Source organism: Impatiens glandulifera, chromosome 1 (genome assembly GCF_907164915.1).
Source record: "Impatiens glandulifera chromosome 1, dImpGla2.1, whole genome shotgun sequence".
NCBI classification, from domain to species: domain Eukaryota; kingdom Viridiplantae; phylum Streptophyta; class Magnoliopsida; order Ericales; family Balsaminaceae; genus Impatiens; species Impatiens glandulifera.
Genome location: NC_061862.1, coordinates 15,911,179 through 15,930,313, shown reverse-complemented (window position 1 = coordinate 15,930,313; position 19,135 = coordinate 15,911,179). Strand labels below are relative to the sequence as shown.

The window sequence follows — 19,135 nt, the reverse complement described above, 5'->3', positions numbered from 1 at the left end:
TTGTTTCTTAACTTACAAATATTTTGAGTTTTGAATTTATAAATAGCAACTAAGTTTGTATTTTGTAATATCATTGGACTTTTATTTATTATTTATTTTAGAAAAGATAACATAAGATATAATTATTGTCATTTTTTTAACTTATCGTTATTATCGTTATTAGTGAGAATCGAAAATAATACTTTTAATAATTTTGATAAGAATTTTTTTTTAACTACCGGTAATAGCAGATACTTTAAATAAATTTTAATTTATCTAAAAAAATGTTTAGTGGTAGTGATTTTGATAGATAGTTTTTTTATACAAAGATTTAAAGTGTATTAATATATATAATAATAAAATGTATATTTTTAAGTTTTATATAATATTTTAAATAATGAATTGAGTGATTAAAAATTAAACTAAATTATGTTTATGAAAATTTAACTCATTCTTATATAATAACACGTAATACACAAATTGAGATTATAATTTCATAATAAAATTGTTGGAATCAATGATTAAAAAGATAAAAAAAAAATACAAGTTCTTTCATGTATAAGGTAATTATAATTCCAACTTTTTAATTACAATATTAAAACATATCATAAAATTAAAATTGGACCCAAATAAAACATAATGTTGATTGTATTAAGTAAATATAATATGTAGAAAAAATCACAGTTTTGGGAACTCGTTTATATTTAATAAATCCAAATTAATCTATATGACATAACAATGTTGACCAATATTTTTTCTTTTCAAAAGTTAGATTATGATAATATATGAAGATTACATAAATCTCTTATTGGATTGTTACCTTTTATTTAATTATTTATATTTTTCTAAATTTGTACTATTTCACAAATTAAACACTTAAATACCAAAAATGATTTAAAACGTATAATAGAAATTAATTACATATTCTTCTACATGATACTATTATTTTGTATTATCATTAAAAAAAAAATTAGTTTTCCATAAAATTAATATATATAGAAGTTTTAACATTTAAAGTAATAGTAAAATTAATAAATAAAATAATAATGATAATCTCCTGAGTTGGTAAATAGAATAATGGCAAAGATTCTATGAGTAATTAAATGGGATATATTATTATAAATGGATGGAGGAGGAGAGTCATATAATCAAAAGTCATTTATTTTTTTACTTTCTCTTTAATTCATTGACAGTTAGTTTTTACTTTATTTTATTTTTAATTTTTACTTTAAAGTAACAATTTTCTGAATTAAAGAGATTGATTTATCATAAGGATCAAATAGGAGAAGAAATATGCAGTCCCAGGCGATTTTGTTTGCAAAACTGATATTTCTGATCAGTTTGATCGGTGAGATAAGGGCGCTCTCCGTTAAGGTGATTGACGTTGAATGCATTCACGAGTATGCTTACGAAGACGGAGCTCCCATCTCCGGCCACTTCGTAGTTGGCGGTAATTATTGGTATGATGATAATCCCGGCATGGATTTCACTGTAAGTTTTATTTTTTCCATTCAAAATACTTCCGGTGAAAATAGAATCGTGACATTTTAGTCTCTTAGATAGACTCTTTCTACTTAGCACAATTTCTACTTAGCACAATTGTTTTGAGTATATATTAACAAATTTAATAACATTTTTCTGTTAACACATATGTCTAACCCAACCATTAAAAAAATTAACAGTTTAACGATTACATATGTTTTATTTGTTTAAAGAGGTTGGGGATTGATAATATTTTAAATGAGAGATTTTGATCAATTTTGTAGTGTTAAATATGTATTTTTATAACAGATTGTAGTTGGGGATATGAAATGATTAAAGCTTCATTTCACATAATTAAATTATGTATAACTTTATGGTTATCTCAAAATTGTGAGATTCTTGTATATTTTGTTACTTTATTATTGTGAAAAAATAATTTAAATTTTGGGTGTTTTTATTATTATTTTACTATGTGATATAGATATTATATTTTAGATTTGTCGTGTAAAAGAAAATATGATTATGAACAGATCACATCTCCATCGGGTAGCGTCGTTTACTCACTCAAAGCATCGTATGGAGATAGGTTCGAGTTAAAGGCACCTACACATGGAATGTACAAATTTTGTTTTAAGAATGGTCATCGCAAAGTAGAGACAATTAACTTCTTAATACATATCGGTCACACACTCATGACAAAGGAACACAACATGACTAAAAATGGTTTGTTTGTTTGTGTCTATTCTTATTCTTTTATTTATTTATTTAAGACTTACTAATAATTCTTCTCGTTATAGAACATCTTGCCCCAATTTTTCGCAAAATTTATGAGCTGAAGAAGGCATTGGAAACTTACGATGGAGAGCGGAAATATCTAAGAGATAGTGAAATTGTTCATCGACTAAGTAAGCATTCTTTTTAATCTTTCGAATTTTGTGAATTGATATGAATTTAGTTACAATTAATTAATTTTATGATCTATTATTGTATACACAGCTAACGAGAATATCCGGGGGCGTGTTTTAAAGTATACTATTGGAGAATATGTTTTGTTAATTGTTATAAGTGCAATCCAAATCATTTATATACGACATTTGTTCAAGGACAAATAAGTAATTGTGTACAAACAATAGTAGAGAAATAAGGAAGTGATCCAACTAATATTGAAATGAAATGTTATATGCATATTGAATTTTGTTGTTTTCTTAGATAAATCTTTCTACTTAGATAAATATTTAACTCTATTGAGATTTTACCTTCAACCATATATTAGATGGATTTGATATATCTTATTTTGAGCTGGTTTAATAATTTGTTTTAATATCAAACTTCATACATCTAAAATTTATATTTTATATTTTATAAAAATAAATCCAAAAAAAAAGTAAGTCCAAAAACACTAACATAATTTCAAACCAATTATCTTTATTAAACAAGACACAAAAATCAAATCTATAAAAGTAAATATCCATCTTACATTAGTATATTTCGAATGCTAATTTGATTTTTTTAAATTATTTGAATAACCATATGTTATCTCTTAATAAATCGGTTTTTATTATATTAAAACCCTATCATCGGTCTTATATTAGACAAATCAAATATTATTCGATTCGAATTGAGTGAGTATAAGATTCAAATGTGTTTCTATATAATTTAATTTGGTCTCATTTAAAAGGTTAACTTAATTGACAAAATTAATGAATTCACATTTTCAACTTAAGACATACTTATTAAGAAGGCTTAAAAAACATACTTAAATATAAATTAAAACATTACAAAAGTACTGAAATATGTGTAGCAAAACAAACATTTAGGAATTAGTTTATATTTAGTAAATACAAATTAATCTAAGGTTAGTACAAATCTCAAAAATCTTTTATAAGAGATCAAATTCAATTATCACTGCAAATATTATTATTTAAATGAACTAATAACAATGAAATATTAAACGTATAACTCAACAAATAATAATTATAATAATAATATAATGAACAGATTTGGTGAATTTTATTTTTCAAAGTTAGATTATGATAATCCAAAGAAGATTCAGTATAAAATTATGTAATATAAAATATTAATGGTTATAATCCTGAGTTGGTAAATATAAATATATATATATATATATATATATATATATATATATATATATATTCTTTAACATTTTTTTAAATTAAAGAGAGTGATTGTTCAAATCATATTAATCGAATAAAAAACGTACAGTCGCATGATATTTTCTGCCAAACTGATTTGTTTGGAAATATTAAATTTGGAGTTAAATTTGAATTTGACAAAAATATTTTAAATTATTTATTTTAATTAATATTTTAATTATATATATATATATTAACAAATTAAATAACATTTCTTTCTTTCATTTAAAATGTAGTATAACTACTGTACACTGCATATTCTCGAAGAGTAATAATGTTTTTTAAAAATTTAGAAAAACTATATAAAGGAAGAGAAAATGTTTTATTTTTTACAAACATTTTTTATTAATATTTTATTACAATGTTTAATTAAATGAAATAATATTTTTAAAATATACTTTAATCAAATATGTATTCATAAATTTGTTTATATTTTTATCATTTATACTTAAGTCTATTTATAAAAAAAAAATAGAATTATCACAAGTTAATATTTTATTCTTAAAAACAAATATACACTGAAAATATATACCAAATAAATTTGTGATAAAAATAAACTTTAATTAATAAATAATTAAAATGTATTAATATATAATGATAAAATAAAAAATAATAATTTAAAATAGAAAATATTTTAGTATTTTAATTAATAAATTAAATAATAATAAATAATAATAAATAATAAAAATATAAAATTATATTTTTTTTAGTTTTTATTATTGAAATAACCACAAACCCCACTTAAATTTGTATGTCAATTATACCAAATCTAACATTTTTATAGAGAAACTAAATCGCTCGAAATTTTATTATACATTATTAAATATATATATATATATTTATATTTGTGCTCTAATTTGAGTTCATTTTAAATTTTGGACTTTTTTTTTTAAATCTCATATTTAAAAAAAAAATATATTGTTAAAGTTATAAAAACAAGATTTTATTTCAATAATTTCAAACTTATTATCTAAGTTACATTTATAAAAAATAAATAAATACACAAATTTAAAGAAATTAAATATTCTGACTACTGAATTTTCGAAAATAGTAGTTTAATTTTTTTGATAGTTAAAATAGTGATATAAATATTTTATTTATTTATTTATTTATTTATTTATTTATTTATAAATATCACGCACATAATAAAGTTAAAGGTATTTGAAATCGTTAAAGATAAAATTTCGTTCTTGATAACTTTAACAATACAAAATTTGTCAAAATTGGAACATCGTTTACGAGAAAGTCATTCCACCACTGATTTCATGGTACTTTAATTGTCAATTGTCATTTGCCATTATTTTTTTCCTCATTGTTGTCTTTCATTCAGTTGTTTATTTCTGATTTCTCTTGAACTCATGTATCTCTTTTGCCCTTTTGTGATTTTATTTAGTTGACATTACGTCGTTTTTGTAAAAAAAAAAAAACAATACAAAATTTCAAAATATATGTAAAAAAAAAATCTAAAATCTCTATCTATTTGTCCCCAACAAATAAACTATTTTTAATAATCTAAATTTGCTTAAATAGTAATAAAATAAATAAATATATAATATCATCAATATATTAATTGATTCTATCATTTTTTTTTTTTTTTTTATCTACTACCCATATATCTATATTAATCTTGAATTACCTTACTACATAATATTGTCCATCAAATTGTGTTGATAAATCATATATGTACCAAATAATAAAATATGATGTTTAATTAATTAATTTAATAAAAATAAGCCTTAAAGATATTAGTGCCACGTATGTGTTTGTTCTCTTCAATCATTATTTATTGACAAAAAGAGAAAGAAAATAAGATTCGTCCATTTACTCATAAAACAAACTATTTCAAAAAATCGATCAGTATATATATAGATAGCCTCTCTTATCTCAATATATGATCTCATTTCATTTCTCTCTCTAGATCCCCCGTCGTCGTCTTCTTCTTCCATTCCTGCCATTCTTAATCTCCAATCGAGAAATCGAAAAATGCTTGCAGTGTTCGATGAATCGGTGGCCAAGTGCCCCGAAGCCCTAGCCATCCCCGATTCTTCCGAGTCTTCTTGTGCCTTGAAAGATGGCTTCCTTGCACAACATTTCTCTTCCGTACACCCTGATTCCGTCACCATCAACCTCGGTTCTTCTGGTTTCCTTGCATTCAACAATGTTAAACAGAATCCTCTCCTCCCAAGGTTTGATGTCGATCTTCGTAATTTCTCTCACGATTGTTCTGATTTTGATTCACGTCTTCTGGATTTTCGATATTGATTTATCATACATACGTATATTGTCATGTATTGATTTCTAGGTCATCTATTGAATTCGATTGTAGATCATACCAGATCTTGCAATTCTTTTACGACGTTTATTTCTGATTTATTAATCTTCGGTTACAAGTTTCTTCCGCTTTCTGATTATGTATTATTATTCTTCATAGAATGAATTTCTTGAATATTTGTTAATAAGAGAGAAATCATATGATTCGATGGCCATCGATCCACTATTTGATAATGATTGATGATAATAATTTGACTATTGTTTCAATGTTGTAATTGGCGTTTCACATTTTCTGATGGAGAAGACTCTTTATTCTTTTAGATTGTTTGCTGTTGTGGATGATATGTTCTGCCTATTCGAAGGCCATATAGAGAATCTTGGCCATCTGAAACAGCAATATGGTCTAAGCAAGTGTGTGAATGAAGTGACTATTTCCATAGAAGCTTACAGAACCTTAAGAGATAGAGGCCCTTACCCAGCAGATCAAGTGGTTAGAGATTTTGATGGGAAGTTTGCGTTTATTCTCTATGACAGTTCATCCAAGTCGACATTCATAGCTACTGTGAGAATCTATCTATCATTGAAAGTTTAAACTGTTTTGCGAATCCAATCCAATAATCTTAACTATTGTAATGCAGGATGCTGATGGGAGTGTCCCATTCTTCTGGGGAACTGATGCAAATGGACATCTAGTTCTGTCTGATGATTCGGATATGGTGAAGAAGGCCTGTGGAAAATCGTTTGCACCATTCCCAAAAGGTATTTGAAAACCACTAGTTACATAAAGAAGATACAATTCCAATTGATTTGAATTGAATTGAAATGTATATCCTTAGGGTGTTATTTCACAACCTCTGGAGGATTGAGAAGTGCTGAGCATCCGTTAAATGATCTGAAGGCAGTGCCAAGAGTAGACAGCTCGGGCGAAGTGTGTGGTGCTCTATTCAAAGTGGATTCAGAATCGAGGAAGGAATCTCCGGGCATGCCTAGAGTTGGAAGTGCAGCAAACTGGTCGCAGAACTATTGAACTCTAACAATCATCATGATCATCCCCATTTTTAAGTTATGATCATCTCTATTTTGTCTGTCTGTCTGTCTGTGTATTTTGATCATCCACATAAACATGAATTTTAGAACAATTGGAGGAGGACTGCCATTTATATTGGTGCCTACCTTGGGATATTTCTTATTATATTGTATTAATTAGTAAAGTATTCAATAAATCAAGTTTTTTTTTTAAATCTTATTATTCATGTTGTAATTTTCATGCTCATTCATTATGATTAGTTACACATGTTGCATGCAAACTTGATTTCAAATAAAAAATGTGTTTTCAAAGCTTATTGTTTCAATAAGCCTTATAGTTGTTGTTTTTGATTTTTTATAAATAAAAAAACGGTTTAGTCACTATTTCATTTAAAAGCCCAACATCAATCTATTTTCTTAAATATCTTATTAGGGATATTAATTTAATGAAATAATGTTTCATATATAATAATAAATAATATATAATAATAAATTTAATAATATTTATTAGTTTAAATTCAGTTTCAACCTATCTTTTTAAATGTTTCTATATATTATATCTTTAGTAAAAATTGTTCATGCATTATAGGTTGTGATTAAACTTTATATCTAAAAATTTGTTTGTGATTTATATTTTTAGTTGAAGCGTTTAACTTGTTAGCTATTAAATTTCAGAATTTTGTTAATTTTTTGTCTGTTTTTTTTTATAGAATTGTCAAAATTTTCTTTCTTAAAGGGGTTTACTTGGACAGTACAAAACAAACATTTTTAAGATAGTTAAGCCATCGGTGAGAAAGTGCATTTTAAATAATTATATATAATTTTTGTTTTGCAAAATAAATTATTAATATGATAGAGAACATGGAGAATTGGAAGGTTTTGAGCGCGGATCAGGATTAGGAAGGCCTACTTGAGCCATTGGATTACGGATTTCCGTGGAGCGGAGATATAATTCACTACGGAGAAATGGTTGAGGTGACTTATGCAGGGTCGGCCCTAAGGTAAGGCAACCAATGCAATTGCATAGGACCCTCCATTTTTATAGGGCCCCATTTTTTTATATTTAATAATATTATATTATTAATATTATTTTTTCTTCTTTTTTCTCCTTTAATATTAAATATATATTATAAAAATAACTTTTTTATCTCCTTTTTAGTCTTTTATTATAATATATTAATTATTTATATTTTATTTTATTAATTAAAATTAGTTTTTTTTTACTATTTTAGGAACTCAAAATTTAAATTTGTATAGGGCCCCAAAATCTCAGGGCTTTTCAGGACCGGCCCTGGACTTATGACACGTTCAATAACAAAGTCATCAAAATATGCGGCGGGATTCAGTCTAATAAATATAAAAGATATATAAAAGATAAAATATATATATAAAAGATCAACTAATTTAGGGGTATCAATATATTAAATTGATTATTTTAGGTGTTGAGTTATATAAGCCATAAATATTATGTTTTATTTCTGGATGATTTTTCGTCATTTTTGTGGACTTTCCCTTTGCTCATAAATTCCAAGTGTTTAGTATTTTCTTGCAACATTGTGGGATATGATATTGTGGGGAATGTTTTAAAAGTGGATATCGAAAAATCTCCTTGCTTGAAAATATAGGCAACCGGGGATCATGTCTTTCCTAACGTAGGCTCACAACTTGGAGGTGTATATGCATATGGTGGTCGGAACTCAAGGAAGTAAGGCATCGGAGTTCAAGTTGGTGATCGATAGAGATATTGCTCTAGTGAACAAAGGGTTGGATGGGCTTAAGGAAGAGTATATTGTGCCAACTTCATGGTGGTGCAAGCTAACCAGGGCATGGTTCAACTTCCTAATGGCTCATGTGAGTTAATGGATGTTGGGTATTAACATATTTTTTACAATTTTTTTTATATTTGTTTATTAATTATTCATGAAAATCTTGTTATGCATTTCGATATTTTATTTTATTATATTCTTTGTTCTTATATATAGAGCGGTCAGACGGGCCAACTCATGGCGGGGCAGGCCTACCCACCAAAACTCGTCGTTTGACGGATCAACGGCGAGCCGGCCCACCATCCCGGTGGGCTGAAAATTCCCAACCCAACCCAAGGTGGGTTGCGGGTTAGGCGGGCCAGTCCGCGGGTTGTAGACTTCATCTTTCCATCTTGATCAAAAATCATTTGTCTTACGTCGTGAAATTTCAATTTGTTACAAGTTTTAACCTGACGCCACAATGTAGAAGTCCCATAATGTTTACCCCCACATTTGTACTGTTTTTTGCATCCATTACATTCAGCTTTTTCTATATTATCAGTATCGTTCATTTTTTTTAAAATTTATTCAAATATCAGAATATTCCTTAGACTTTGTAGATGTCATACTTAGCACTTTCAAATTTATCAACATCTAAATTAATACCTTGATTTTGTGAGGAGTCTATTTCGAAAATGAATCTATTATTTAATAAAATATTAAGTTTCAGACTTTCGGTGTGAAACTTCTGGAACTAGAACCAAGTTTGAATCCACGAACCCTTAAAGGCGAGAACGAAGAGAAGAAATGCGGAACAAATAAGTAGTCATCGGCTAATGGGCGAAGTATTGAGTATTGATTGCTGCAGTCTGGAACCAAGTTTGAATTCACGAACTCTTGAAGGCGAGAACGAAGAGAAGAAATGCAGAACAAATAAGTAGTCGGCGACTGATGGCCGAAGTATTGAGTATTTACTATTGCAGTGCTGCCAGTGAGAGAAAAAAAACTAGGGCTATGCGACATATGCCTAAAAGGCTAAAAATCAGATTAATTTTTTTTCCAACCCAAGTCCGACATGCCTAGGCCCGCGACCCGAGCGGGTTGCCCATGTAGACCCACTTCCAAATGGGTTGCTAAAATTTCAACCCAACCCGTCTAAATTGTTTGGCGGGGCAGGCCAACCTAACGGGTCAAACCAAATTGATGTCTATAGTTATATGAGAAATGATTAGGTGAGGGAATTTGGTGAGGGAATAACTTGACATAATCTTATTCGCTGAAAAAATCAAATAATTTCTCTCTTTTCTCTCTTTCCCCCCACTTTTACATTTTACAACCAATGAAGGTGATGCCAAGTCATTCTCTCACCAAATTCCCTCTCTCTATCACTCCTCATAGTTATATAGGGGAAGTATATATTTTATTAATAATTATGTATGGAAACTTGTTATAAAAAATTTTTTATTAATATTTTTTTTTCGTTTATATGATTGTAACTAGTATATGTATCCTAGCACCACACCATTGATCACCACACCATTGATGTTCTTGTTTCCAACTTCACCATTTTTAAGGTTGTACTAAATATGAATACTGATTTACAATACATGAAAGATAAAAAAAAAACACTGCAAACAAAAAAAACAGATACAAAATTAAGCTAACAATTGAAGTATATTTTCTTCAGAAAAAAGAAAATTAAAGCATAAAGATGCAATCATGTGAGGGTTTATACAATAATATTTGTTATGGTCAGTGACTCAGTAATGGGAATTGGGAAAGAGGATGGAAAGGAAACAAAAGTCTCAGTTCCAAGTATAAGGACATTTTGCATGACACACTATACTACAACTTGTTATTTAATTTTATTTTAACTAATAATTGAGTCTCAAGGCACAAGTCGTTGTAGTATAGTGGTGAGTATTCCCACCTGCCACACGGGTAACCCGGGTTCGATCCCCGGCAACGGTGTAATTTTTGATCTATGTTCTTTTAGTTGCAGGGTTAGATGTGAATGTGATGATATATATGTGGAAAATATAATGCTTACTTGTACACCAATATTTTCTTTTTTCAAAACACTATAATTATATGTGTTTTTAGTATCTAATTATGCATGGAAACTTGTTATATAACATTATAATTGGACAACAGTAGAAACCATTAAAATTATTTAAATTGTTCCTTATAGAATATATATGTTGCATAAGGTTGTAATTGGATGAACCCCCATTTGGGATTCGAAGAGCACCATTCCTTAGATTCCACAATATTGGATTAAATAACCACATCATCCATTAGAGCAGTTTCAAAGAACAACATTACTTTGATTTTATTGTCATTACACCTCTTAAGGCCTCTCTATATGGTGCATATAAAAAATATTAATGCACCAGCCGGGAATTGAACCCGGGTCTGTACCGTGGCAGGGTACTATTCTACCACTAGACCACTGGTGCTTTGCAATTAAATTTTATCTTATTTATTTGACTATTCCTGTTTTGGAAAAATCATTTCCCTAAAATGTGAAAAATAATTTTCTTGCCACATATATTCTAAATAATAGATTTTAAGTGTGAAGAATAGCCTATATATTTTCCTTTCTTTATTTATTTAGTTTTAGTTTTAAACAAAGTAGTAATTTCATTAAAATATCTAGATAAAATTTGTGTTTTGCATGGAAAATTTAATTAGCTTCCTAAGCTTGCCTTGTTGGTTTAATTTGAAGTTATTCAAAATAATTTAATTGTTTTAAAATAAACTTAATCAAATCAATTTTAAATACTTTAAAAATTAATTAAGGAATGAATGATTTATCATTCATAATTACTATTTAAGCCAAACATTATAAAAAGAATAAACTAGTTATAATAATTATAGTGACCGATATAATTTTTACCTCATTTCGGGTTTTAGAATGATTTTTACTCATTAGAGTTTATGATAACCTTTTACGTTATATAGGTTTTGAGCTAATTTTACTTATAGGTTTTTTTAAATATATATATTAACGTTGTTACGTTGATTATTTTATTTGTTTATTTTTTTAATTAATATTTTTCACGTTAATTATTTTATTTTATAATTAGTGATATTAACCTCAATTATATATTGACTGTTTTTTACAAGTCACGATTATTTATGAATTCTAACATGAAACCAAGTTAAAATTTTGGATCTTCAGATTGCTCGCTGGCTCTCTAGAATGCTTGCTGTTTTGTTGTTCGTGGTCTTATGGTTCTAGTTATCTCCCCGCTTCTACATCTGAATGGTTAGATCTACCCTAAATTTTTTGTTTGTTTTTAGATTGAATGTTGTTTTTTGCTTGCCTTGATCGTTTATTAGTTGGGATTTGAGATCGTTGCTTATTTTGGATTGTTCTGTTCAAATTGTTTACAATGACTGAAGGTGATGATTTGTTGCAATCTATAATGTATTGGTGTCTGTTTAGATGGAAAAAAATATTTGTATTGGAGTTATGTGATGACTAATTTTTTGAAGGGCAAAGAAATTTGGGAATACGTTTCTAGAATAGCCAAATATCCTATAATTGGTGTTGAAAATTTTGATGAATTATTTCGTACTTGGGAGATAAAAATTCAAAGATTATCACTTGGATCAACAACTCTGTTGAACAAAGAATTGATGTTCAATTGGAAAAATTTGAAACTCCAAAAAAAATTTGAGTTATTTGTCAAGACTATTTATGCAAAATTATTTTCTGTCAAGTATCAACTACAATCTGAAATTCGTCCATTAGTGCAAAATGATTTGAGTATTCCGTATTTTTTCTGTGCAATGACTACTCTCTAAGATCAATTAGCATTGACAGGATCTACTAAATTGCAAGCATGTGATGCTTATATTAAATGTAGAGACGAGGATCGTCTTGTTCAACTACTTATGAGTCTTCATCCATAATTTAAAAATTGTCGCTCAGGCCTTGTGCACCGTAAACCTTTACCATATGTTGAAGATGTAATAAATGAACTCATATCTGAAGAAACTTATTTGAAGACTCTAAAAGGGGTGCAAAATTTTCCAATTCAGTTTTGGCAGCCTCTCTGTCTACACCGATTATAGCAGCCCCTGCACACTAGTATAAAATATTTGTCATATGTAACTGTAATTATTGTAAGAAACCACGACAAGAATCGGGTAGGAAGTTTCCAAGGCACAGACAAGAGTCTCCACAACAATATCAAGCCGGGCAATAAAAATCATATTTTGGGGGACAATCTCATAATCCTTATCCATCTACTCATGCAGCTTTTGTGCCCTCCTTGAATCACTCAGCTTCAACTTTAGAGTCTCCCGTGAATATTGATACTAATTCTATTTCCGACCAATTTCAGAAGTTCCTCGCCTTCTAGCAATTTCAAAAGGACCCTCATAATTATGCTTTTTCTGCTCCTTCCAACTCATCTCCGTCTATTCGATCAGGCATCCCTTCATCTTCCTGGATTTTAGACTCTGGAGTTGGTAATCACATATCTCATTATTCTTCTCCTTTACATATATGTCTTTTAACCCTCCATCTATTTCTTTTATGACTACTTATGGTACAAATGTCATTGAAAAGAATTGGTTTTATCCAAACACCCTCCTTATCTTTACTTGATGTTTATTCCATTCCTAAATTACGTATGAACCTTTTTTTTGTTGGTCAATTATGTGACTCTGGGTATTTTGTTAGTTTTCTTCCAAATTCTTGTTATGTGTAAGATTTAAAATTCAAGGAAATGATTGGGACAGGGCATAGAAAGGGAAATGTCTTTATGTTTTGGATGAACTACATCTTCCCATTCACATATCAACTATGCCTGTTAATTTGTATTATTTTGATTTGACATATTTTCTTCAAAATTGTATTTGTTGCATTTTAGACTCGGTCATTTATCAGGTTTTCGATTACGTTTTATGTATACTTCTGATGTACTTGGTGATTTACCACCTGATGATATTTCTAATTGTATTGCATGTAAACTTGAAAATTTTTCTACTTTTCCCTTTAGTTTAAGTACTTTCACTTCTTCGGCATCTTTTGATTTAGTTCATTATGATGTTTGGGGATCATCACTTATTCCCACTAGGGTGGCTCTAGATATTACGTTTCATTTATTGATGATAACACTCGTTATTGTTGGATTTATTTAATGAAACGTCATTCTAATCTTATTCATATTTATGCGGAGTTTAAGGCCTACGTAAAAACTCAACATTCTGCCACTATCAAGTGTTTTCGAGCTAATTGAGGGGAAAATATATTAGTGGAGATCTTTCTAGTATTTTCAAAGTTGATGGTACAATACATCAATCATCTTGTACTGATATCCCACAATAAAATGGAGTAGCCAGGAGAAATCATAGGCATATTGTTGAGACCGTTGAGTCTATTCTTTTATCCGCTAGTGTCCTAATGAATTTTTGGGAGAAGATATCATTATATCTGTATATCTTATTAATAAGATCCCTACCGCTCATAATTCTGGAATTTCCCCCATATGCTAGATTATTTGGTCACACACCATTATATTCTCATTTAAGAGTTTTTTGCTCTACATGTTTTGGTCTTTGTCCACATGAAGAATGTTCTAAGTTATCATCTCGTGTGGCCATGTGTGTTTTTCTTGGATATGGGATTGTTCAGAAAGGTTATTGTTGTTATGATCCAACTTTTAGAAAATTTTATGTTTCTCATAATGTTTCCTTTATTAAACATATTCCTTTATCTTCACTATCCCATCCCACCTACCTCCCATGACATGTCAAAATCTGACCTTATTCAAGTTGATCATTTTACTACTAATTGTCCATCTGAAAATGTTAACCCTCATGAAACTATATTGGATGTTCTATTTCATCCTTGTAGAATAAATGATGTTGACACTTATCCTCTTTCTACGAGTGCTTCAGAACCTCCTATAATCGTGGATCCAAATTTATCGATATCCTACACGCACTCATCGATCTACTTAGGTATCTGATTTTGATTATTCTTGTTATACACTATCTTTAACTTCCCTTTTAGTTTCCATCAATTCTATTTGTGAGCCCACTTCTTACTTTGTGACATCTCCTGATTCTCTTTGGCAAGAGACTATGAATGAAGAATTGTCTACTTTGGACAAAACTGGTACTTGGGATTTGGTTTCTCCACCGGTTGGTAAAAAAATTATTGGTTCTTGATGGGTATATAAGATTAAAACCAAGTTTGATGGCTCTATCGAGCAATATAAAACTCGTTTAGTTGCAAAAGGCTATACTTAGGAGTATGGTGTGGATTATGAGGAGACTTTTGCATCTGTTACAAAATGTCATTTGTCTGGATTCTTATTTCAGTACCTTATGTTCGTCGTTGGTGTATTTCACAAATGGACGTTAAATTAATTTTTTGAATGGGGATCTTCAAAATAAAATCTACATGGTTCCTCCACCTGGTATTTCTCATCGGCTAAGACAAGTGTGCAGGCTTAAGAAAACCCTATATGGTCTTAAACAAGCCTTAAGAGCTTGGTTCGACAAGTTCTCCTCTGTAGTATTTTCACTTAGTTTCACTTCTAGATTTCATGATTCAACATTATTTGTTAAATCGTCTCTTGTAGGTCATATAATCGTCTCTTGTAGGTCATATTCTGCTCTTGTTGTATGTTGATGATATAATTATTACAAGAGATGATGCTGACAGTATCTAATATATCTAAAATCTACTTTGTCTCATCGTTTTGAGATGAAAAAATTAAGTGATTTACGTTATTTTTTAGGTATTGAGGTAGCTTATTCTGAAAAGGGATATCTTCTCTCTTAATCTAAGTACACTTCAAATATTCTTGAGCGGTCTCGTCTCACATATACTCGTATTGTTGACTCTCCTCTTGAGGTCAATCTTCGTTTCAACCCTACTGATGGGGATCCTCTTACTAATCCAAAATTATATCGATCAATCATGGGTAGTCTAGTGTACCTCACTATTACTCGGCCTGATATTGAATATGGCGTTCATATTATCAGTCAGTTCGTTTGCTCACCTAGATCTGTTCATCGGACTGCAATTATACATATTATGTGTTAACTTTGGGGAACGGTATATCAAAGTCTCTTGTTTCAATCGACCTCATCTTTGAAGCTTTGCGATTTTTTTATGCCGACTGGGCAACTAATCGAATTGATTGAAAATCGACTACTGATTATTGTGTATTTTTAGGTGATTCACTTATTTCATGAAAAAGTAAGAAATGAGATGTTTCTCGCTCTTCACTTGAGGCAGAGTATCGCGGTATGACTTCTACTACATGTGAGATTATATAGTTACACTAATTATTGACTAATATGATTATCTCTCTTATTGGTCCGACACCGATATACTACAATAATAAGAGTGCCATTTATACTGCGCACAACAAAGTCTATCATGAACGTACCAAGCATATTGAGATAAATTGTCACCTTACTCGGCACAATTTCGAGCGAGACACCATATCCTTACATTTTGTCTCATCTTTGATGCATCTTGTAGATTTTCTCACAAAGGCACATACTATCAAGCGTCACCTAGGGGTGAGCATATTTTGGGTTGACCCAAATCCCAACACTAACCGAAACCTAAAATATTAATTTGAGTTGGGTTAAATTCAGATTGGATCTAATTCAAGTTGGATTAAACTTACCCAAATTACCAAATTAAATTAATTTATTTTAATCGTATCATTATTCCTTCTTCTTTACATCCTTTCACTCCCATGTGCCCCTTTTCATTCGGAAGTAGGAGTGTAAATCTCACGGTAAGATCATTGATGAAGGGGCTAAGTAAGTAGAGGCAATATTGAATCCTTCGGAATGTAAACCCTCCATTATGAGTACGTTTCTATCTTTTATCTCTATTTCTTTAGGTGTAAAATGTGAGATTTGATAATCGCTCCTCTAACCCAAAACACAAATAGAGGAAAGAAATCACATAGTTTCATCGTCTTTGTTCCCCAGTATGCCCTCAAAGCTTATAGTAGTGTGTTATTGATTGCTAAATAGTAAATACTATTGCAAATTATTATATATTAATCTTATAATAATTTGGGCAAATGAAATTTATAGGTTTGACATTGATGGTCTAGTTTACTTGACGCATAGGGGTGACAAAAAAGGAGTAGAGAATGGAAGATAGATGGAACTGTTACTTTTGGCATTGTCCAGTATGTGAAATTCACCTGGAGGTAGTTGAGCCACAACTAAACAGACCAAAGCTCCAACTTAATATTATTTTCCAAACTGATGACCAGCCTTAATCTCTCAATTGTGAGTTGTTTTTTTATGTAGTGGTTAATATGGGGGAATTAGATTGTGGTATTTGAATATTGTGTACTTTTTTGTTCTATATTTTAATGATTAAAAAAATTATATTATATTTGGAAATAGTTTAAAAATTCAATTGAGAAAAATCACAGTTTTTCAATAATATATACCATATGTTCTGGTCTTTAAATTAACCTTGACATGTGATATAATTAGGTAGCCTAACAAGAACAAGTAGAGACATATCTTTCTCTTACACATGTTCTTGGATTCCATATATAATTATTATAAGAGATTTATAAGAGAAGTAGATACATGTGAGATTCTAGCAAAACTTAAAGGATGATATTGGTCCATAAAATGAGTTTTATGACATGTCTATTTAAATAAATTTGTTCCAACTTCCAATATAATTAGATAACTTACCTGAATTTTGAATTCCTCAAGTTATATTTCATAGAGAATTATTATTAGGAAATTCAAGTAATGACTCTTTAAACATGTAATTTTTTATGCTAATTTTTTTTTTTATGTTGTGTTAAGCTGAACATCTGTCACCAATAATCTGATTATGTGACTTCCTTAGCATCAATCATATATTTTTTTTAATACATCATTTGATAGAGACAACTTAAATTAAATAATTTTTATTAAATTTTATTTTTATTTATTGGGGGACAGGTTTTAGTTTTTGTTCCACCATTGATATACTGGGTGTTTGGAAGTTTAAAGCATCTTAGAATTGAAATAAAGCATGTTCAAATTCAGATTATGTAGTGAGCTATTATTTGAGATTTTACCACTCTGATAAATAATATATCACAAATAGAAGAGTTAGTTGATGTCATAAAGATGAGTAATAATGCATCTCATTCTACAAGTTCAAGGACGCAAAGAAAAAAAAATGAAACCAAGGTCAAATGTGTGGATGCATTTCGAAAGGTTTGAAAATAATAAGAGAAATTTGATGGCTACATGCATACATTGTAAGAAGGTGTATATTGCACCATCGAGATATGGAACAAACACCTTGAAACGATATTTAAATAGTTGTCAAGCAAATCATTCGAGAGAGAAAGGTTTAGACACAATAAAATAAGTTCTCATCCAACATGTAAATTCGACCAAGATAATGTTCCTAAAAGTTTGGCACGTATGCTCATAACATGTGAGCTTCTTTTTTCCTTTGTGGATGGTAAATGATTTAAGCATTTTATGTCATTTGCTTGTACTAAGTTTAGAATTTCATCTAGATGGACAATGACTAGGGATTGCTATGATTTATATATGAGTGAAAAATTGAAACTCATGACTTATTTTAAGAATAATGATCAAAGGGTTTATGTTACCACAAACACTTGGATTGGTCATTTTGTTGATAATGATTGGACATTGAATAAAATAATATTATACTTCTGTCCGATTTCAAGTCACCCAGGTGAATCAGTTAGAAAAAAGTGGAAAGATGTTGGATAGATTGTGGAATTGATAAGAAATTCGCTATTAGTGTTGATAATGCTAGTTCCAATGACATTGTAGTGGCCTATTTAAAGAAAACTTTTATGAATTGGGGAACTAGCATTTTGAAAGTAAAGTTGTTTCACATGCGATGCATTGCCCGTATTGTGAATTTAATAGTTACTGATGGTTTGAAAGAAGTTAATGATTCTATTAGTCGCATTAGACGAGTAGTTCGTTATGTGCGTCAATCCACATCAAGACTTGCAAAATTTAAGCAATTCGTTGAATTAGAAAAGGTGCAATCAAAGATGTGACTTTGTTTAGATGTCTCAACTCATTGGAATTCTACTTATTTAATGTTGGACACTACTCAAAAATTTGAAAGGGTGTTCGATATATATAAAAGGGAAGATGTTAATCTTTTGTTTGACCTTGATAACGGGGTTGGGATGTCAGAAGTTGATGATTGGGCTTACACCCGTGTGTTTTGTTTCATGTTTGTAAGCACTAAAAATTTACACATCTAATTTATAAAATTAAAATAATTATTTTGATTTATTTTGAATAAATAAAATCAAAATAATTAACCCCGATGCCAATACCTAATTAAAATAATTAATTAGATTAGTTATTGTGATAATTAAAACCTAATTAAATAAGGAAATGGTCAAAGCAAAAAAAAATAAAATTATTTGGAATAAATGGTGTACTCATTTTATACTAAAATAATTT

At 29.3% G+C, this 19,135-nt stretch overlaps 1 protein-coding gene and 1 non-coding gene across 2 annotated transcripts; one reads left to right on the top strand and one right to left on the bottom strand.

Moving 5' to 3' along the window:
- Positions 1-5,503: 5,503 nt before the first annotated feature.
- LOC124921209 (stem-specific protein TSJT1-like) lies at positions 5,504-7,121 on the top strand. The gene is made up of 4 exons (XM_047461838.1): positions 5,504-5,800; positions 6,207-6,447; positions 6,524-6,644; positions 6,722-7,121. Exons 1-4 carry the CDS (start codon positions 5,598-5,600, stop codon positions 6,910-6,912), a joined length of 756 nt encoding a protein of 251 aa, XP_047317794.1. The 5' UTR covers positions 5,504-5,597; the 3' UTR covers positions 6,913-7,121.
- A 3,923-nt stretch (positions 7,122-11,044) lies between these two features.
- On the bottom strand, positions 11,045-11,115 carry TRNAG-GCC. Its single transcript has one exon. It is a non-coding gene; the product is annotated as a tRNA-Gly (tRNA).
- Positions 11,116-19,135: the final 8,020 nt, after the last annotated feature.